Source organism: Akebia trifoliata, chromosome 1 (assembly GCF_017979445.1).
Source record: "Akebia trifoliata isolate Shusen 1 chromosome 1, ASM1797944v1, whole genome shotgun sequence".
NCBI classification, from domain to species: domain Eukaryota; kingdom Viridiplantae; phylum Streptophyta; class Magnoliopsida; order Ranunculales; family Lardizabalaceae; genus Akebia; species Akebia trifoliata.
Window position 1 is genome coordinate 24,825,212 of NC_141375.1, and position 22,410 is coordinate 24,847,621.

Sequence of the window (22,410 nt, forward strand, 5' to 3'; positions counted from 1 at the left end):
AGCACACAAGCTCAGACCTTACTTCCTTTCACATCGCATCCGAGTGGTGACGGACACCCCGTTGAAAGAGATGATGCATAGATCCAAAAGTCGAGGAGGATGGTGAGATGGGCTGTAATCCTCGGCGAATATGACTTACAATTTCGAGTCCCAGACAGCAATAAAGGGACAGGTATTGGCAGATTTCCTTGCTGATTTCCCGGTTGAGGATCCGAACTGGGAAGAGTTGGAGAACGAAGACGAAGGGACGGAAGAAGTGGAGTTATGGGACAAGCTGGCAGGGTGGAGAATTTTCGTCGATGGATCATCGAATTACTCAGGCTCGGGGGTGGGAATAGTACTTGTAACGCCAAGCAACGACAGACTGGAAAAGATAATCAAGCTTGGGTATGGGGCATCAAATAATGAAGCTGAATACGAGACAGTCATCCACGGGCTAAGAATGGCAAGCGAGTTGGAGATCGACCGGGTAAAGCTATGTACTGATTCCCAACTTGTAGCAAACCAGTGCAACGGGAAATTCGAAGCAAAGGACGAACGCATGGCGAAATATCTAGTCTCGGTCAAGCGGGAGATTAAAAAGTTCGACCAAGTGGAGATATGCCAGATACCCAGGGATGAGAACAGGCATGCAGATTCGTTGGCTTACATTGCCTCAATGCTAGGAGAGACGGAAGGACGAACTTTACCGGTGGAATACTTGCCTAAAGCAAGCATCGAACATAAAGAAAGGGAGTGCGCGCAGGCTGGAAAAACCTCGGGATGGATAGAAGAGTTCACGCGGTATCTCCACTCAAAGGTTCTGCCAGCAGACAAGGGGGAAGCCAGAAAATTGCTTCGGCAGGTCGGGAAATACACTCTCGTTGGGGAGAAACTGTATAGGATGTCCTTCGGGGGACAACTTCTCAAATGCCTTACTAAGGAAGAGTCCGAGCTCATAATGGCGGAAATCCACGAGGGAATTTACAGCAATCATTCGGGAGGACGGTCGCTCGCCAATAAGGTTATCAGTCAAGGCTATTTTTGGCCTAGAATGCAGGAAGACTGTAAGAAGTATGTAAGGACCTGTGGCCAATGCCAAAAAGATGCCCCCATGCATCTGCAGCCAGCCAGCGAACTCCATCCCATGAAATCACCCTGACCGTTCTCGATATGGGGTATGGACATTGTTAGACCTCTACCTCGGGGAAAGGGGGGTAAGCTGTTCATCCTAATAGGTATAGACAATTTTACTAAATGGGTGGAAGCTGTCCCCCTCACTTGGATTAGGGAAGAGGAAGTCATCAAATTCACTTGGGAGCACATCATAACGCGCTTTGGGATCCCTTACGCGTTGATCTCTAACAATGGCACGCAGTTCAAGGGCAACCGTGTGCAATCGTACTTCAAGGAATACGGAATCCGATCACTGCAATCGTCGCCCAGATATCCACAAGGAAATGGCCAAGCTGAAGCATCAAACAAGACAATCCTCGCGAACTTGAAGAAGAAGCTGGCGGAACATAAGGGAAGATGGGTAGACGAGCTACACAGCGTCCTATGGGCGTACCGAACCACGGCAAGAAGACCAACGGGATACACTCCATTCGCGCTAGCCTATGGAACGGAAGCTGTTATCCCAACCGAAGTACAGGTTCCTACTACGAGGACGCAAGTGGTTGAGACAGAGTTCAATGATGAAATGGTGGCTCGAAATTTGGATTGGTTGGATGAGACACAGGAAAGGGTCATAGAGAGATTGGCACGGTACCAACAGGTGTTGAAGAGGTCTTATGACCGGAAAGTACGTCATAGGGAGTTCAAAGTTGGCGATATGGTATTACGAAAGGTATTTTCTAACACCAAGGAAGTCAATAGTGGAAAGCTCGGCTGTAATTGGGAAGGACCTTACATCGTGAGCAAAGTCGGGGATACAGGCGTGTACTACCTGGAAACGCCGGTAGGGGAGGAGATTCAATCACCATGGAATGTATACAATTTAAGGAAATATTATCAATAAAGTCGTCTTTGCCTCTACACCTGCTATTCAAGGGAAAGCCTCGGCCCCTCCATAGGTGCCGAGCCCAACTGAAGAGTTGGTCGGAAGGGAAAAGCCTTGGTCCCACCACGGGGACTAAGCCCAACTGAGGAGTTGGACTAAGGGAAAGCCTCGGCCCCTCCATAGGAGCCGAGCCCAACTGAGAAGTTGGTCGGAAGGGAAAAGCCTTGGTCCCACCACGGGGACCAAGCCCAACTGAGGAGTTGGACTAAGGGAAAGCCTTGGCCCCTCCAAAAGAGCCGAGCCCAACTGAGGAGTTGGTCGAAAGGGAAAAGCCTTGGTCCCACCACGGGGACCAAGCCCAACTGAGGAGTTGGTCGGAAGGGAAAAGCCTTGGTCCCACCACGGGGACCAAGCCCAACTGAGGAATTGGACTAAGGGAAAGTCTCGGCCCCTCCATAGGAGCCGAGTCCAACTGAGGAGTTGGTTAGAAGGGAAGAGCCTCGGTCCCACCACGGGGACCAAGCCCAACTGAGGAGTTGGACTAAGGGAAAGCCTCGGCCCCTCCATAGGAGCCGAGCCCAATTGAGGAGTTGGTCGGAAGGGAAAAGCATTGGTCCCACCACGGGGACCAAGCCCAACTGAGGAATTGGACTAAGGGAAAGTCTCGGCCCCTCCATAGGAGCCGAGTCCAACTGAGGAGTTGGTTTGAAGGGAAGAGCCTCGGTCCCACCACGGGGACCAAGCCCAACTGAGGAGTTGGACTAAGGGAAAGCCTCGGCCCCTCCATAGGAGCCGAGCCCAACTGAGGAGTTGGTCGGAAGGGAAAAGCCTTGGTCCCACCACGGGGACCAAGCCCAACTGAGGAGTTGGTCGGAAGGGAAAAGCCTTGGTCCCACCACGGGGACCAAGCCCAACTGAGGAATTGGACTAAGGGAAAGCCTCGGCCCCTACATAGGAGCCGAGCCCAACTGAGGAGTTGGTCGGAAGGGAAGAGCCTCGGTCCCACCACGGGGACCAAGCCCAACTGAGGAGTTAGACTAAGGGAAAGCCTCGGCCCCTCCATAGGAGCCGAGCCCAACTGAGGAGTTGGTCGGAAGGGAAGAACCTCGGTCCCACTACGGGGACCAAGCCCAACTGAGGAGTTGGACTAAGGGAAAGCCTCAGCCCCTCCATAGGAGCCGAGCCCAACTGAGGAGTTGGTCGGAAGGGAAAGCCTTGGTCCCACCACGGGGACCAAGCCCAACTGAGGAGTTAGACTAGGGGAAAACCTCGGCCCCTCCATAGGAGCCGAGCCCAACTGGGGAGTTGGTTCCTAGTTAAAGCCTTGGCCCCTCAACCGGAGTCAAGCCCGACTATGAAGTTGGCTAAGGACAAAGCGTCTGCCCCTCAGTAGGTGCCGACCTTGCAAAGGAATTCGCTCGAAACTAAAGTGCTGGCCCTTCCCGGTTCTTCATTGGCATCAAGTCCCTGCTAAAGTGGCAAGATCAAGGCAAGATCTCTGCCTTGAATAGATGAAGAGCCTAGGGAGTTGGGTAGAATTAATTATTTCGGGGTTTCTTAAGCAATAAGCCTCAACATGACAACAGAAAAGAGAAAGCAAGAAAGGCAGAGGACACGAGTTTAAACAAAAAATATCTATTTATACACTTTCGTTGTTTACATATGGAATTACAAAATCGGGTCACAAAAGGGAAAGGAAAAAATTATACATTTGTTTCAATAACAACCGCAGCATCATCGGGGGCTTGGTCTTCAACTGGTGCAGCTGGAACTTCGAGAGTCGACTCAGGAGTGGCAATTAGAGCAGCTTCTGGGATCGCCTCCGACCTTTTTGCTGCTGCCTCGGCTTTCCTAAGTTTCACTTTTAACTTGTTATAGGCCTTCTCCCAAGCCTCCTCTGAGGAGTCCAGCTGGGCTTGGAGGGAGTTGAGCTGATCTTGTAGGGCTCTCTCTTGTTCCACCTCTTTCGCTCTCACCAGCTCCTCCAGGGAGGAGATCTTCCCCTCCGCCAGGGCCAGCTTATCCTTGCTCTGCTCCAGCTCGGATAGTGCGCTATCAAAGCTCGATTGGAGCTTCTGGGAATTGGCCGCAGCCGCATCCCTTTCAGCCTGAAGCTGAAGAATACGACCTTCCGCGGATCGAAGGTTATCCACGAAAGCGTCGCGAGATTCCACGAGCTTGGCCATGGCGTGTTGAGCCTGATCAGGAAGGAAGAAACGGCGTTAACAGGATGAAAGAGCGGAAAAGATATAGCACATTAGGAGAAAAGAACAAGTAACTTACCACGGCCAAGGCTCGGAACGCGTCGCGTGAGAATTTCACCGAATCAGCTGCAAAACTTCGGCGAACCTTCTCGACGTCACGCGGGAGCGCGGACGCATCAAAGATTGCCCGGGCTATTTCCGGGTCAGATAAGGCAAAGTCCTTATCAGACACCGGCCTCCCCCGGATCATGGGTTGTACCACCCATGGAGAGGGAGGGGGCAGACTCCCCCTCTGCGCCGATCCAGCCGAGGATGCATGGGACGGCTCGGCTGGATGGTTAGATTCCTCGGGTGCGGGAGGTGGTGGCAGCTGGAGCATCGGGGTCGGAGAGCGAGGCCCCCTTCTTAACCTCTTGAGAAGAGGCTGGTGGTCCTCCTCTTCTTCTTCCTCGTCTAGAGCGGTACGCCCCACCCCGGTAGCTTCGGTAGGATGGGTGGGGGGAGCCTCTGCAATTTCCTCATCGGAATCTGAACCGAGGATTGGTGGAGGGCGCTTGGATTGGAGCGCCATGTCGGATCCTTGTATGGTGGGGGGAGAAGAGCTGTCACTTGGTTGTAGAGTTCGGGGTTTGCAAGAAGATGAGCGATCACCACCGACTCCCCCGGGAACTTATCCTTGCTCGGATCTGCAATATCGTTCAACCAACTGATCAGAAAGTCATAGAAAAAGGGAAAAGGGGGCATGACAGGAATCAAGACGGGAACAATTAGTAAAACTCACCTTGAGGGTTAAAGGATGAGAAGGCGAGAGGGGGAAGCTCGTCCCCTGGAGCATTTTCCCATTGCCCGGCCATCTGGATCGGGAACAAGAACCACTCCTTGTCCGAGTCCGGCAGCTCGACCAAGGACGGCTTCCCTCTTCTCTTCGACAAATAAAAGAAACTCGGCCTGTTCGGGCACTTCTTTAGTGCAAACTGGGCCCTGATGTCCCAGAGCCCGAGTTGGAGGCCCTCCTCCAAACCACTGTTCATGTGCTCAAAGGCACTGATGAGTCGGAAGAAATTTCCGATCATTTGGCCAGGGGCCCTCCTATAAAAGTTTAGGACCTCCCGAGTCAACCTACTTAGAGGGACTCTGAGGCCTGCTTTTAGTTGCCCCCAGTGCACCACTGTGGTACCGGGAGCACTACCTCTGAGTAGCGTGGCATCGTCAACATAGGACATGCCCACGCTGTCAGGGACACCAAATGTGTCCCTAACTAGCTCAAGGGGAGGGCAGGCGGGGGAATAAGATTTCCCCCTGGCCATGAATAGAGTAAGGAGGAAGAGGGCAGAGGCAGAGAAGAGGGAGAAACCTTGTTTTGGTTACCTTATTCTCTCCTCCTGAGGACCCAGAGGCCTTGGGTGATCGAACGACTGGTGGCGCGAAGGAGCTGGGAGGACGCAGCGGAGGCGCAGCGGAGGCACAATCAGAAACGTACGAAAAGGCAGAAGGGCAAAGTAACGACAAGGCAAATGAGAGTGAAAATGAAAATGAGAAATGGATGGGGTATTTATAGGCCTGAGAAGCCTCGAGATGCGTGATTGAAATCAACCGCTGAGACCTCTTAAGCCAATAATGACGAGGCATTAATTGCTGGGAGATCCGATATGACCGTTCGAAATTCGCACACGAATCAAGCCGTCTACAGAACGCCACGTGTACTCTGTGCAATAATTGCGCCGTTCAAACCAACAGACAGGACGCGCACTACGATAACAGCCCAACCGACCGCCGCCCTCGAAAAACGAAAAGGCTAAGACATAATTCGCCATAAAGAGATCATTAATCCTAGCTGGGATCCAGTGGGAGGTTGCCACGTGTCAGCTCACTAATTTCTTATTGGTATTCTCGAGCACCCGAGCAATTCGCCCGAATCCTCGAGAGGGGGTATTGTGGGGGAAATTCTGGAATAGGACACGTGGCATGAGTTTAAGCTCGGAAGTATCTCCAAAGCTCGGATTGATGGAAAGTAAGCCCGACAGATTGAGCACCTCGGGTGCAAATAAATGATTGAGCTCGGACCTTAGCCACCAGTAGGTAAAATGGTACGGGTAGTGGCAGCATAGGTCGGTTGTACGGATCTGACATATGCGACAGTGATTGACAGCATTCACAACTCACGTCATCCCAGAGGTGGCAGGGCAGTTGCAACAACTTCTACAGCTGACATGTCAGGGAGTGAGCTAACTGCCCAAGGTCACTTCAAAGGATGGCACAGAAACCGAAGCAGATAAACGCCTATATAAGGAAGAAAACTATGGGTAAAAAAGGTTCGAATTCTTCTTCTCTTAAAAACTACACTGATCGATTTGTCTAACTTGATCATCGGAGTGGGCTGATTTGCAGGTCCGCCCGAGCTAAGAGAGAAGGAAAGTGTAGAGCAATTTCGTGCATCTACAGATATCATGACTGTGATCGATGAGCATCTCATTCCTTCATCATCTGCTGGAGAATCCAACGTTCTCTATTACAAGATGTGAGGGATCATAGTGTTGTTGTTGTTGCCGATCTGGATCTGTTCTTTTTTTATGATATTCTAGGGTTTTTAGGGTTTGGAGTTTTGATTGGTTGTAGGAAAGGAGACTATTATCGCTATCTGGCAGAGTTTAAATCCGGTAATGAGAAGAAGGAATCCGCCGATCAGTCGCTGAAAGCGTATCAGGTCTGTTAATCTGTGTTTATTTTACGCTAGATATCTATGTTAGATTTACCTATCAGAAAAAAAAAGGAATCTATGTTAGATTTGATTGCTATATGTCAAATAAGCTTAGGATTTCATAAGTCTGCGAAATAAGAGTTGTACGAACAATCCGATAGATGAGACATTAGATGAGATTGATGGACAAAGAATAGCCATAAGGGTCCATTTGTATTATACAAGTTTATTAATCATCTATGTAGATGGCTTTTCGCACCATGGTTTCAAAACTCGTCCGAGAACGAGATGTATTGCCTGAGTCGTCTCAGTATCAGGCATGGACGAGACGGACAGACAAGTCAATTTTTCGGATGAGATTTAAAATCTCACGTGCATTTATTTTTTCATTTTTGAACGAGACATTTCAAATGTATAGGAAAACTTGTCCGAGACGACTCAGTATGTGGCATGGACAAGATGAGATGCGAAACCAAGTTTTAAAGCCACGCTTTACACGACAAATCCGCTTTGAAGTTGACTTATTGTCGATCAATCATGGAAATGTGTATGAGAGATACCATAAGGGTTCAGTATCGCAATAACACCTTTGTCTAAAGCTTTGAAGGGGACTGAATATCTGAAAGGTAAGAAGAATCTCACTAGAATACTAACTTGATCCGATCGATTCCTGATCGTATGATCGATTTTCGATCGGATACTAACTTGATCATACGGTGCTGATCGCACCCGATCCATCACACGTGACGGGTCAATGGATCCAATCGATTCCCGATCAGATACTAACTTGATCATACGGTGCTGATCCCATCCGATCCATCACATGTGACGAATCAACCACAACCGTTGGATGGTTTCATATCTTGAAAACTTTAAGGTTCTCCATCTCCTCGCGACAATGCGTACGTGCAAAGTGCGTCTAATGCGCCCTAAACGCCCTTTCGCATGTCGCACGTACGCGTGCGCAAGCACCACCTGGAAGCACTGAATCAACGTCTAAAGGTGTGACACAAATACAATTAACTATGTTGACTATTACTTATAAGGTACACCATTTTCTTACTTGCGAGCAATATAGGACTAAATCTTACATACACAAAAAATCTCAAAAAACTAACTGAAGAAAAACAAACCAATAAACGCAAAAATCTTATTTTATTTTGAAAATATTCAACAAAAAAAGTTTAACACCACAATAAACATGACTTGCACCTTGTGCGATAGAGGTGAGTCAGTAGTTATTGTCATTGCAAAGAATGTCACATATCTTTATTATCATCACTAGCAAAGCCTTTTTCCAAAATTGGAGTAAATTGAATTATCTCAATTGGGAAGCGTTCGGAAGCCTTAAAGAGAGTCAAACATTGTGCTAAATATTTTTCAAAATAGGATTTGAAAATAAAGATCATCCTCATAAAAAATCAGTTCATTCTAAAACTTCTAACCCCAGTTTACAAGTTGAAGAATCGTGAACCGTCCTATTTTTGTAAATTATTATTAGTGAAATTAGAAATTTTACAATAAGCTATTTTTTGTGAGAATGATCTCCTCTTCAAAGATATCATCCTCACAAAAAATCAATCAATTCCAAAATTTGTAATCCATGCCTTAAAAAATGTTTGACTCTCTTTAACGCCTTCGAAAGTCACCCATCTCAATTATGATGATTTCAATATTTTGTATTCATTTCTTTCAATGCTTAGCTCAATACTATTATCATAAAAGGCCTTATCCCAAAGTACAGCTTACTTTGAATAGAATAGAAAAGGAAATGTATTTGGATGAAATGTTACTCAAAGATGATGACGGCCTACAAAACAAAAAATTGTCGTTTTTTGTAAAGCTCTGTCTGGTACCACTAAATTAGCCACTTGGCAGGTTCTCCTCGACATTTTATTCAGGAATTTTCTATATATGGTCCCCCAACACTCCATTAGGATTTTTATTAGTTAACATTGGAAAGTTGTGTTCAATTATAACTCATCGTCATCATGATCGAAGCCTTATCTCAAATACTAGGGTTGGCCTAAACGAATCATTCTCCTATTCAATTCGGACAAAAGTCACGCCTACTATTGTTGAAAGTATATTTAATTACCAATTTCTACCTTCGCTAATCATGAAAATGTCAAATTTTGTAAGTAGACGAGACTGAATGTGAGTTGTGATACATCAATGAATGGTAATTCCTAATGGGTTCTAATTCAGATTAATTCAAGATCCCTCTCTAACAATTAAATCAAGGAATCAAATAGCTATTTACAATCAAATCCATTATAGTGATTCCTGTTCGTTCTTGCAAAATCAAACAATGGAGATAATCTACTCCAAAGACCAACACCGCATAACACAATTATAAAAATGATGGGAACTTATTGACTAGTATTAGGGAGGCAGACGAAATTTGTCCAATTTATAATGCTTGTCCCATTTCTGCCCACCATGGTATAGGAATCACATTTTTCAAATCATGGAGATCACAGTGGGAGATAATTTCATATCAACTCTTTATTTGAAAATAGATATTGCATATGTAAACCACAATGGGAAATTTTCATAAACAATTATTTTATTTTGAAAGAGGAAAGTATGCCATCCCACGTTTCTTGCAAACATGAAAACGCCCCCAACAATTCCATAAGTGCTTGGGCTTCTATGTTCGTGTTTACCAATTTATTTATTAGAAGAAAGCAGAAAAAAAAAACATGTAACATCGATTATGTCCATTTAATTCTATGTAAAGGTATATAGAATCTTTCTTTGATTCATTAAGGATTTTTGTTGAAAGATCCTTGTTGCAGTGACTCAAAATAACATTTGAAGCAGAACTGTGTACAGCATGGTTTTAAAACTTGTTTTGATATAAACGAGACTGAGTCATCTTGGATGAGATATCCAATTTATTTGAGTTATTTTCGGACGAGATTTAAAAAAATGCCTAGAACCATGTCTTCGAGACAATTTGTCAACCTGTCTAGTTGGTGGACAATACCGAGACAACTCGGATGAGTCATCTCGATCTCGAACGAGATTTAAAGCCATGGTGTCTAGAGAACCTTATGTTTTTCCCAAGTGAATGACACTCGTACCGAGAGGAAAAACACTCAAGTACACTCTGTATTACTTGGACTGCTATTTGAAGTCACTTTAGAATTTTTCTCTTTGAAATTGTCTTAATTACATGAGCATTGTCATAGTGACTTCAAATAGCACTCGATGGGTGCAGAAAATGATAGATGCTTTTCCTTGAGATATTAGTGTTATACTAGAGAAAGAGAATTGATGGTTCTATATGGTCAGGATGCTACATGAAATGTTATTTCAAGTCATTTTTGAATTTTTCCAAAAACAATGATATTCGAATTAGGATAAAGATGTGCAATTGTATATCTTAAGGAAAGAGATCTATGGTTCCATGCTCATGTCACGTCAATCAAGTATTGAATGAGTGAAGACTTTCTAGTTAGAATATCAACACCCTTTCCTAATTAGATTTGCAAGTGATTAAATAAATAACAAAAATATTTAGGACAAATTACCATTTCATGAGTTGAGTATAACGAATTCCAACTCACTCTTCATTTTAATTCCCAAAACATGTAAATCCAAATCAAAAGTTTTTTAAAGTGACAATCTCTCTTATTAATTTAAAGTAGCTCAATAGTTGTGAACTTGTGAGATCATCACTTTTACAAAAGTTGTGATAATCTAACGCTCCTTTTTTGTAAGTTCCCTATACAAAATCGTACAAAATCATAAATATATGTTCTGGTATATCCCAAAGCAATGGATATACATATTTGTGAAGGAAGCATTAAAAAAAAAAAAAAAGGAGCATTAAATTATCACAATTCCATTTATACCCGTGAGATTGTCACTTTAAAAAAAAAAATCAGCGATCTTGTTAATTTAAACTAGTAAGAGAGTGTCAAATTTAAAAACCTGCCATCTTGCTCTTCTATTTTGAAAATTAAAATGAAAAATTAGCTGAAATGGAAATTTTTGTTCACGTTTTGGAAAATTTCTTTATTCAAAAGTACCACAAATATCCTTGTTGGATGGATAAGAGGGTTAGGAAAAATCCTCTAGAAACGTAGGATAAATCTATTAATAATTGAAAGCGATCGACCAACAACCACCCAACGCACAGTTATAAGCCTTTATATTTATAGAGAACAACAGTTAGTAACTCAGATAAAAGATCCAACTATATGGAAGAAGCACAGAAGAGGAGAAGATGGTCTCTCAAAGGGATGACAGCTCTTGTCACTGGTGGAACCAAAGGAATTGGGTCTCCCTCTCCCTCTCTCTCTCTCTCTCTCTTTCTCTATCTCTCTCTCTCATACACACAGAAACTTATGTAACACTTCCTTTTTCTCAGCCGTGCAATTGTTGAGGAGCTTGCAGACATGGGAGCGTCTGTCCACACGTGTTCCCGGAAAGAAGCCGAACTCAACCAGGTCTTGAGTGAGTGGACTGAGTTGGGTCTCCGAGTCACTGGTTCGGTATGTGATGCATCAGTGAGAGCCCAACGAGAGAAACTCATGGAGGATGTTTCAACCACCTTCAAAGGAAAACTCAACATACTCGTGAGTTTTTTTTTTTTCTTTTCCAAATTTATAATTACGACTAAGATCAAAGGGGCTTTCCTATAAATAATAATCCGGGACAAAAAAAAAAAAAAAAGGGGTCGGAACCGTAATTTGTATCTCTCATATCTTTCTCTTGGAGGGAACCTTTCATCTTGATGGGGGGACTTCCCCTTTGATCTGAGGAGCTACCATTCTCCCTCCAAGATAATTATCTCCATTAACATCACCTAAGACCTTATCCTCTATTTACGCCCTCTACAATTACTATTCATGATGGTCTGTACACAGTTGACGTGGCAAGTGCACAGAACCGTAGATTTTTTCCTTGTGTATCCCTAAGAAAAAGATCTATGATTCTATGCACTTTCCATGTCAACCGCGTATGTTTTAACACGTCATTCAATCACAACTCTATAATTAATTCTAAAACCAATTATTCCAAAAGATCGATTTGACGGAGAAGGGGGAAAACAATGAATATAAGAGAATTATGGGGCTTGATGGGGTATGACACACCCAAGAGTAGAGGAAAATATACACTCCCCCTCACCCATAAGGGTGGGAAGATTTGAACCCTTGACCTATATGAATCTTGCGCTCTGATACTATATTAACTAACAAATTACTCCAAAAGACCAATCTATTGGAGAAGGGGAGAATAATGAATACAAGAGGGTAACGGGACTTGATTGGGGTATGACACACCCGAGAGTGAAGGAAAATATACACTCAACATGGGGTAAGGCGATACACCATGTTCATTATCTCCTATTTGTGGTGCATATATAATTTCGTGAAATGTGGTGGGTTGTGGTGATAAACAATTTGATTGAAAGGAAGGAATAATGTGCACTTTTCATTCGGAATTTCCTATAGTAAATTGTTGCATCTTCCTTCGATTCCTTAAAATTCACTTTTGATTCCTTGGTATTCTTCATTGCCTTGAAGTTATAGACATCATTAATTGGTCTTTTGAGTAGGGTTGTCCATTGTGCCTACTGGCCTGACCTTGAGGGATTGAAAAAAATAATGGTTAGGGCCTTGATCTTGATCCTAAAGAGATAGAGTCGGACTCAATTTTCCAACCCATGAAATTCGAGCCGGGCTAGGACTTAACAATGCCAATTGGTCTCACCCCATTTGTACACTTTATCACCATAACAAGCTCAATTGCGGAGATCTTCAGCTCAAATGTACCCTTAGGAGCCACCCTCATGGATTTGTCCCGAAATTACCTATGCGTGTGGGGGGAGGGGACTGCATGAGTCCAACGATTAGTCGGGTGCTCTAAGAGGCCTTGACAGTTCAATCACAAATTTAAAAAGATATTTAGAGTATATATGATGCATTAATAAGATGTATGCTAGTACTCGGCACACCATATCATGTTTAGGATTCCTTGAAATAACGTGTGTATGTCAGATATACCAAACCATCTCATCTTGAAGGTTAGATAATTAAAGAAGTAAAAATTAGGATTATATTAAATAGGTTACTTTCTACAACATGGAAAAAGCCTATATTGTACGGCCCAAGACTTGATAGATTAAGTTGTCAAAATTTTCATTATCAAATATTTCCTTTTGACGGGCCAAAACTGTTAAATTAATAGAGGATGGAGAAATTCGATGGCTCTAAACCATCGAATCTGGGGAACATAAAAAATTTTGACGGTCCTTAACCATTGAAATTCAGTTTATAAAATTCTTGGGCCTTTGGCCGTCAAACTTTCCTGTAGAATTTTCCACTTTTCACGTAGTGCTACTGCTTCTTCATCCTCTGTTTTTGTAGGTCTATATTGTTCTATGTGTTATATTGTGTTTATTATTTTCTTTATATTTGGAAAACCCCAATTTATTAAGCTAGCATGCAAGGAATAAAATGATCCTTTAGCAAATTCAAAGGGATGTTTTAGTCTCTAAGTTTTATTGGAGATATATCCATTATTTGAAGAGAATTAGAATTGAATTGCTGAATAAAGTTGTATGATACAATAAATAAATGCCCGTATCTTATATCGTTACAAGAATGACAACAATAAAGTAAATTACAAATCAAAATAGAAAAAGCACGATACAAAATTTACGTAATTTGGCAAGATTGCCTACATCCACAAACTATGATAAGATCCTTTCACTGGTTACGTGAAAAGAAGGGTTACAATCTCTGAATCTCGCTTTCTCTCGAAAAAATTGAGGGCAAAACAAAAAAATATCCATGTAGAAACTCTGCAACAAGTTGGCCATGAATTTATAGGCTGTATAAAGATGAAATCACTCTTACAACAAAAGTTATGAAATTGTGAAAATTTTACCTCAGCACGTAGAATCATTCCTTGGTGAACAGTCTCTAATACCAATACAAAGCTTTTACACCTCCAAACAGAAGACATGAGACAAATATTTTCATTAGGAACCAAAGATTATTTTGGACATAAAAGTCATGCATCCATGATTCATACTACAATATTGATGATATATACTTGTGGGTATTTTATTCTGTCATTGTTCTCCTTTGATACCTGATCAAATTTTGATTTTCTTATTTTTCTTGTGTCGAACTTGGGAGAAGAGGAACATACCAAAATATTCGCTTGGGATTGACTTGTTCTGTTTTTGTTGTGGCGAAATAGATAAACAATGTTGGGACAGGTATACCAAAGCCAGTTGTTGATTATACCGCCGAAGATTTCTCATTCATGATGGCTACCAACTTTGAATCTGCTTACCATTTGTGCCAACTTGCATACCCTGTTTTAAAAGCCTCTGGAGAAGGAAGCATTGTTTTTATCTCCTCTATTGGTGGTATGACAGGCGTAAATTTGTTCAGTATTTATGGAGCAACTAAAGGTTCGGTATATTCTTAGGAGTCGTGCTGGGGTGACACAAAGGGGGACACAGGGATGACACAATGACTTGGTGGCGTGCATATAACTGTAGATGCTTTTCTGCGAGATACGAGTAAAAAGCATCTACGGTTATTTGTGCGCCACCATGCAAACCTTGTGTCTCTATTTGTGTCATTCCAGCATTAGTATATTCTTAGTGGGTTTGAATTTAGTTTCTAACCTCAAATTTGCTAAATAAATAAATAAATTTTCTATGTATTGACCTTATTAGGAGCAATGAATCAACTAACGAAGAATTTGGCATGCGAGTGGGCGAAAGACAATATTCGGACTAATTGCATTGCACCTGGACTTATAAGAACCCCCTTGGCGAGAGAAGTAAGATCTACTTCTACCCTTCTATTGCATTTCAATTCTTTTTTCTTTTTTTTTTTAATTTTTTATAATTAGATTAACGATACCAAACACTCCAATTCTAATATCAGAACAACCGATTAAACCATCTCAATATACTAGACATAATGGATGATGAATAATGTCTTTATTATTTATTTTTACTTTTTAAATCTTCAGTTTCTTGAAAACAAAGAGTTAGTGAAAAATTACATTTCTCGAACTCCTCTTGGCCGCATTGGAGAGCCTAAGGAAGTTTCATCATTGGTGGCGTTCCTTTGTTTACCTGTTGCTTCCTACATTACTGGACAAATAATATGTGTTGATGGGGGCCGTATTGTCAATTGTTTATAGAACAAAATGGTGATCTGTTAATTATCAATTATTATGGCCAATATTTTGTCGTTTGGCGTGATAAAAGTTCTTCAAATCTTGAAGAATTGGAACTTATATGTATAAAAGTCAAATAAGTTGTGATAGTAATTTAACACAAATAGTGGATGTGTGAGACAATATCATCTTTAGTGTGCATATATATAATCTCGAAATCAAATGCATCTTCACTTCTCTTTGATTTAAATCAGTTATGATGTTGGTTTATAACATAATGGTGTGACAATATCACAGCCCAAAATATAATACCAATGGAATTTTAAGGACCGTATGGATACAGGAGCCAAAAGTACTTAGAACATAACTACTTTTTGAAGTACTATCTGGAGTAGGTGGATAATTATTGTGTGTTTGGATGCAGGTTTTGAAAAGTATTGTCAGAAATACTTTTGATAGAGTTTTGTGTGTAGAAACTGTTTTGGATTCTGTAAAAATGATCAAAATGCCCTTATAAGTATCAATTACTATTTTTAATATTATAACTCAACAAATTATTCTTCAAAAGAAATAAAAGTTATTGTTTTTATCCATAAAAACTAATACATCAATGGATAGTAAATTTGTGTGTAATTGTTTACATCAATCTTGCAATAAGAAAATTTCAACAGTGATTGGAATGCTCATGGATAAATCATTGAGTGAGTAAATGGGGGAACTAGAAATCCAAATTCAAATGCTACACTAAAAGGTTATCATCACATCAATGGATAATAATAAAATATTATTTAATTACATTTTTGAGGTATGCTTGTAATTTTCGAAATTTATGAGGAGCATAATTGTCCCAAATACTACACCAAAAAGTTACCACCACAGCAATGGATAGTAATATAGTTTACTGCGATTGCATTTTTGAGGGTATGCTTGTAATTTTCAAAATTTATAAGGGGTATACTTGTCCCAAATGTTACACCAAAAGGATATCACCATATCAATGGATAGTAATATAATATTATTCCAATTGCCTTTTTGAGGGTAGAGTTGTAATTTTTAAAATTTATAAGGGGTATACTTGTCCCAATCCCGTAATTTTGACAATATTTTGTAGTTCCACGAAAGAGTAGTTTAGAGAAGTAGTACCTTCGGTACTCCATGAAAAATCACTAAAATAACTCCACAGTAAAGTAGTTTTTTCTAAGAGTTATTTATCCAAACACCTTTAAAGTGCTTCTGATTCCCCGCAAAAGTTAAAAGTACTTAGAAAAGTCAATCCATACAGGCCCTTGAAATTTTACTAAGAACGCTAAAATAATAAACCCTCAAATATATCAAAATTTTGAAATTGTGCTAAGAACCAATCTTGGGATTGACTTCAAATCAACATGTATCAAGGTAATCTATATATAATAATCAAGCTCATTTTCATATTTGAGGTGAGAAAGAATGGATTGCAAATGTTACAACCAGGCTTGCTATATTGTTTGAATTTAATTTGTATAAAAAAGGCTTTTTTCAACTACTTCATAAGATTCATGGTGGCATTTTGGTGCAAATTGAAAGTAAGGGGAAGGAAAAAAAAAACCCAAGGGGTTGGCTCAATGGAAATTTTGGACTGATGAATTGTTAATGCCCGTAGGTCATGAGTTCGATATCCAGTACGAGCATTAATTCCCAAGGGGGCCACCCACGAGGGTGCACCCTCACTTACTTAGTGCGTGTGGGTGAGTTGCACACGCCCTAGGACTAGTCTTTGGACAAAACCATAGTATATGGATTAGGAAAAGCCCAAATATGAGCCTGGCCCACTATCTAAAGGGATACCCGATCATTAAAAAAAGGGGGGAGGGGGGAGGCCAAAAACAACATGATTAGAGTTAGTAAGAATGTAGGGAAAATTACATAATAGACGTAGTGAGGGCTTTTTCTTCTTCTAAATAGCCCCTAACTTTTTGGGCGTTAGCTTGATAGTCCATTTAGTGAATTTTTTCTTCCCTCGACCTAATCTCTCGTTGTCATGTTTTCGAAATACTCAAACTATTATTTTTTCATCTTTTTCACATACTTCAAATTTTCTATTGTGATTGCGATCATTTGGATATGGTCCTATTTTTTAACGTTCAGATGTACTTTTTCAAATTATTTCGATAATTTAAAAAAAAAAAATGAAGAATGAACTTGAGATTCTTAAATTTTTGAAGATTACATAGTAATTATTAATTTGAGCATTTGTTTCACAACTATAATGTATGCATTTTGGGTGTTTCGAGAAGATTTATCTATTATGTATCAAAATAGGAAAAAAAAAATTGATCACATTTATAGCGAGCTCAGCATTTTATTGTTGAATTCAATAATTGTAATGTTGATCTCGATGATCCATGTTCAATCATTGAGATTGACTATTTGTACTCTTTGATCTTGATGATTACAGTTATCGATCTCAAAGATTGAAATAAAGGTTGATCTCGATGATTTGAACGGTGGATCTCAACAATTGAAAGGGGTCAATTGATTTAGAAAGAAAAAGTTCACTAAAAATTAACTATCAACTTAGCGGAAAAATTAGCGACATTGAGGAAGAATTCCATCCAACTAATTTTTGCCTTGGAGACAAATTTAAATGAGAGTTTCTATTGCCACACCAATTTTTGATAATGTCACTCCAAGATGTGAGCTAATTCTTTGATGATTTACATAGAGATATTTATGAAAACATGCACGACTTTTATTCTAATTACAGTTTTGGTACACTTTTCATTTTATATACGAAGCCATGCACGCGGACTGTTCACTTTTACAAATCTACGAACTCATAAGTTTAAAAGTGACAAACTTACGAATTCATAGATACTAAAAGTAACGAACTTCCGAATTTGTGAACGTGTAAAAGGTGAACAGTGGACCAAGTTCATGTTTTAGGAATTAAAATGAACAGTGTATCAAAATCATGGTTTTAAAACTCATTTTGACGTCTCATTCGTGAATGAGACTGAGTCATCTTGGATGAGTTTTCCGATACGTTTGAGACATCTCGTTCAATAGTGAAAAAAATGAATGTGGGTTTAAACATAGTCACAAAGTCGGCATACATATTTAAATTGGCAAGGGAAAACTTCGTAAAAAGCAGGAAAGAAAGATGAAATTAAAAGATAAAAAATATATATATTAAAAATTATGAAAAAAAAAAATTCATAAAATCAAGTTATTATCATCAAGTCCCATATTTTTAAACTTATTAACCATCAAATTTCATTATGCATCAAATCCCACATTTAAAAATAGAAAGAAAATGTTTAAAATTTTGTCCTTGTGAAAAAAAATGAAAAAAAGTAAAAAAAAATCAACAATTTTCGTTACATGAAAAAGTCATATTTTTATTTATTTATTGTTTTAATCATTAGGAAATCATTTTTTTCAAAAGATCACCGATTTTAGTTACTATGATTTTAAATACTTGTCCATCCATCCTGTTGTTGGGTTATATTGAGACGACTCGGGTGATACGTCTTGATCTTGGACGAGTTTTGAAATCATGACCAAAACCGGAATTTTGGCACGAACCGAAGATTCACCATTTACATATGAATTGTGGTGACGTTAGCAAAAGTTGGTGTGGCAATAAAATATCACATTTGAATGAAGTAGGAGCCAGGTCAGCATTAGTATAGAAAACCGTTTGACGTCGTATACTCGTATGTGGTCACTATGTCTTGCTAGAACCTCGAGATTGTAAAGTCTCTTATAATATTACAAACGATCTAGATTTGTGGATGACATACTCCACGAGTAGAAGAGTTGGTGGGCTGCAACTGTCCGTCCGATGTAAAATGTCATTTTCGCATTCATCTTTCGGGTTCCCTCTCTTCTTCTCCAATTGTTCGTCGGCAGGAAAAGAAAACGAAGCAGAGAGAGAGAGCTCTAATTGAAACTCTAATTTCGTAGAGATCTCGACTTGGAACCTTAATTTCGCAGATCGGCCATGGCTGCCACCAAAGAGCGTGAGAATTCGTCTACATCGCGAAGCTCACTGAACAGGCCAAACGCTATGATGGTTAGGGTTTATCTTACTTGGTCTTGAATCTCAACATAGGATTTTAATCTTTTCTCGTTCAATGAATTTTAGGGTTAATTTTTATCGTTTTGTGAATGGCAGAAATGATGAATTCGATGAAGAAAGTTGCAAATCTCGATGTCGAATTGACGATGGAGGAGCGAAATCTTTTCTCTGTTGGATACAAAAACGTTATTGGATCTCGTAGGGCTTCATGGAGGATTCTCTTTTTGATCGAGCAGAAGGATGAGGGGAAGGGGAATGAGCAGAACGCGAAGCGGATCAAGGATTACAGGCAGAAAGTAGAATCGAAGCTCTCGAGTATCTGTAACGATATTGTGGGGGAAATTCTAGAATAGGACACGTGGCATGAGTTTGAGCTCGGAATTATCTCCAAAGCTCGGATTGATGGAAAGTAAGCCCGACAGATTGAGCACCTCGGGTGTAAATAAATGATTGAGCTCGGACCTTAGCCACCGGTAGGTAAAATGGTACGGGTAGTGGCAGCATAGGTCGGTTGTACGGATCTGACATATGCGACAGTGATTGACAACATTCACAACTCACGTCATCCCAGAGGTGGCAGGGCAGTTGCAACAACTTCTGCAGCTGACATGTCAGGGAGTGAGCTAACTGCCCAAGATCACTTCAAAGGATGGCACAGAAACCGAACTAGATAAACGCCTATATAAGGAAGAAAACTATGGGTAAAAGAGGTTCGAATTCTTCTTCTCTTAAAAATTACATTGATCGATTTGTCTAACTTGATCGTCGGAGTGGGCTAATTTGTAGGTCCGCCCGAGCTAAGAGAGAAGGAAAATGTAGAGCAATTTCGTGCATCTACAATTTGGCGCCGTCTGTGGGAAACTTACAGGGAGAAAAACGACCAAGATGGGAAGGGCTAGAAGCGAAAATCGTGGAAAGCCATCAAACCCACTACCAGCAGACTCGCCTCCAAACCCGCAAGACCCAATGCTTGCAATGTACAATTTACTCACGGAGATGAGAGAGGAAATGCGCAGGGGGTTGGAGAAACAAAATGATGAGATAATGACCATAAGGAGGGAAAATGAAGAACTCAAGCAAAAGCTAGGTGAGCGTGCGGAGACCGAAGAAGGCCCATGTGCAGGGCAAAGTAGCGACCACATTGTCCGAGCAACACGGACGGAGGCGGACTGGACTGAAGATTCAGCAACGGTCAGAACGCAGCAAGGAAGTTCTGAAGTTAAAGAAACAATGACGAGGAAGGAAGTGGAGGAAATGCTCAAGATAAGGGATGAGGAATTCGCGCGAGGGAAGGATCTTGCACAAAAGGTACGGAACGCAATTCGGGAACTCAAAGGGACACCATTCTCATCAAGGGTAATGAATTCAGAACCACCCAGATCGTTCCACATGCCAAAGTTTGAAACTTATGACGGGACACGAGACCATATGGACCATATACTGCATTACAGAAGTCAAATGGTGTTGTACCAGAAAGATGATCCATTACTCTGCAAGCTATTTCCGTCAACCTTGAGGCTCGGGGCCATGATGTGGTTCCAGGCCTTACCAGCTGGGTCCATTACGAATTTTTCCGAGCTGGAGGAAATGTTTGTTGGGCAGTTTGTGCATCTGCGAAGGAAGAAGGTCGGAGTTAACACTCTGTTTAACCTTCGACAAGAGCCCGGGGAGAGTATTAGATCGTTTGTAACTCGTTTTCGAACAAAATCCCTGGATGTAGAAGGCATGGACGAGGCAACGGCCTGCGCGGCGTACATCGCTGCGGTCATCCCGGGGACACGGTTGCATGAGTCCTTGATCAAGTCTGACCCTACTCGTTTAGAAGATTTGTATGCAAAGGTGGAAAAGTACATCCTGGTGGAAGAATCTGTGAAGGGCAGGAGACGAAGCGCTCAGACAATAGCCAACAACGAAGGGGGAATGGAAGCTGCAAAGGCACCGACCCACCTCGGAAGGGAAGGAAGTAAGAAAAGGCGGAGAGATTCGAACGAGCAGTCGTGGTGGAAGAGAGGCCGGGTATATACCCCGCTCAACGAAAAACTCTTCGTGATCCTGAGGCACATAAAAGGGGAACCCGATTTCATTCAACCACCGCGGGGGTACAAGGGGAAGCCAGGAAAACCGTATTGCGAGTATAATGAGGTTGAAGACCATCCTACGGAGGACTGTTACAGGCTGCGCCATATCATACAGGATATGATTGAAGCAGGGAAGCTCGGTAGGTATGTCTCAGCGAGAAGAGGAAGAAGAGGGGAGATTACTGAGAGAGCCGAACGAAAGCCCGAGCAAATAAGTCCAACTAAAGGAGGGCGTCGAGAGACGGAAGTGCGCAGGATAGTTCATACCATCGCGGGGGTGTTGGGGGCCGAAGTGCCATCTAGGCGGGAGATCCGGGAGAAAGTGAAAAAGATCCGACATATGGTCGGAGTCAACAACGTGGCATCAGGAGTACGAGTAGCAGGAACGATGTCCAGCGGAGCGGATTCCCGGGCGATCGTATTCACAGAGGATGATCTGAGGGGAACGGCAAGGCCCCATTAGGACGCATTAGTGATTGCGCTCCTAGTGGGGAACATCGAGCTCCGAAGGATATTGGTGGATTCGGGAAGCGTAGTGGATATTCTGTTCCTGAGCGCGGCTAAGAGGATGGGGGTTTCAGAGAGCTTGGAACCAACATCAACCATCGTTTATGGCTTCAACGGTACTCCGAGCAGTCCGGTGGGAGAAATCACACTCCCGATCACAGCAGGTTCGAAGGTGGTAATGACGAGGTTCGTGGTAATAGATGCGGACTCAGCTTATAACGCGATCCTGGGACGGAGATGGATACACGAGATGAAGGCAGTACCATCGACCTATTATCAAGTTATTCGTTTCCCGGGAAGGGAAGGAATAATGGAGATCAGGGGTGACCAGGAAATGGCGCAGAGGTGTTTTCACCTAACCTTGAAACAAGACCGAGGCCCCGAGGCCGCTTTACAGAAGAAGAGAAGTTGCCGCCAATTAGAAACAAAGCTTCATAGCAATTACAGAAGCAGCCACAGCGGGAGCAGCGGGTAACAGTTGAAGAAGTCGAAGCCGTGGACCTCAGTGATGACGGGGATCGGCTAGTTAGAATTGGTACCACAATGTTGCAGGAGGAGAAGGCAACGTTGCTCCAACTTCTGAGGGCGAACAAGGACGTGTTTGCATGGTCATTAGAGGACATGCACGGAATAGACCCTTTGGTGGCGTGTCATAGACTAAATGTCGATCAAAACTTCCGACCTGTTAGACAAAAGTCGAGGAGGCTGTCTTCACGTCT

General features: G+C 41.9%; 1 protein-coding gene and 1 pseudogene across 2 annotated transcripts; both read left to right on the forward strand.

Annotated features, from left to right (window-relative positions):
• The first annotated feature begins 11,013 nt into the window (after positions 1-11,013).
• Positions 11,014-15,234, forward strand: LOC147411165 (tropinone reductase homolog At5g06060-like). Its single transcript, XM_086445438.1, has 5 exons — positions 11,014-11,174; positions 11,265-11,472; positions 14,108-14,324; positions 14,595-14,701; positions 14,897-15,234. The coding sequence occupies exons 1-5, from the start codon at positions 11,095-11,097 to the stop codon at positions 15,068-15,070; spliced, it is 786 nt and encodes a 261-aa protein (XP_086301564.1). The 5' UTR covers positions 11,014-11,094; the 3' UTR covers positions 15,071-15,234.
• Positions 15,235-18,805: 3,571 nt separating this feature from the next.
• LOC147411166 (14-3-3 protein 9-like) lies at positions 18,806-19,459 on the forward strand (annotated as a pseudogene). Its single transcript, XR_015175372.1, has 2 exons — positions 18,806-19,100; positions 19,203-19,459. The product of XR_015175372.1 is annotated as a 14-3-3 protein 9-like (transcript).
• Positions 19,460-22,410: the final 2,951 nt, after the last annotated feature.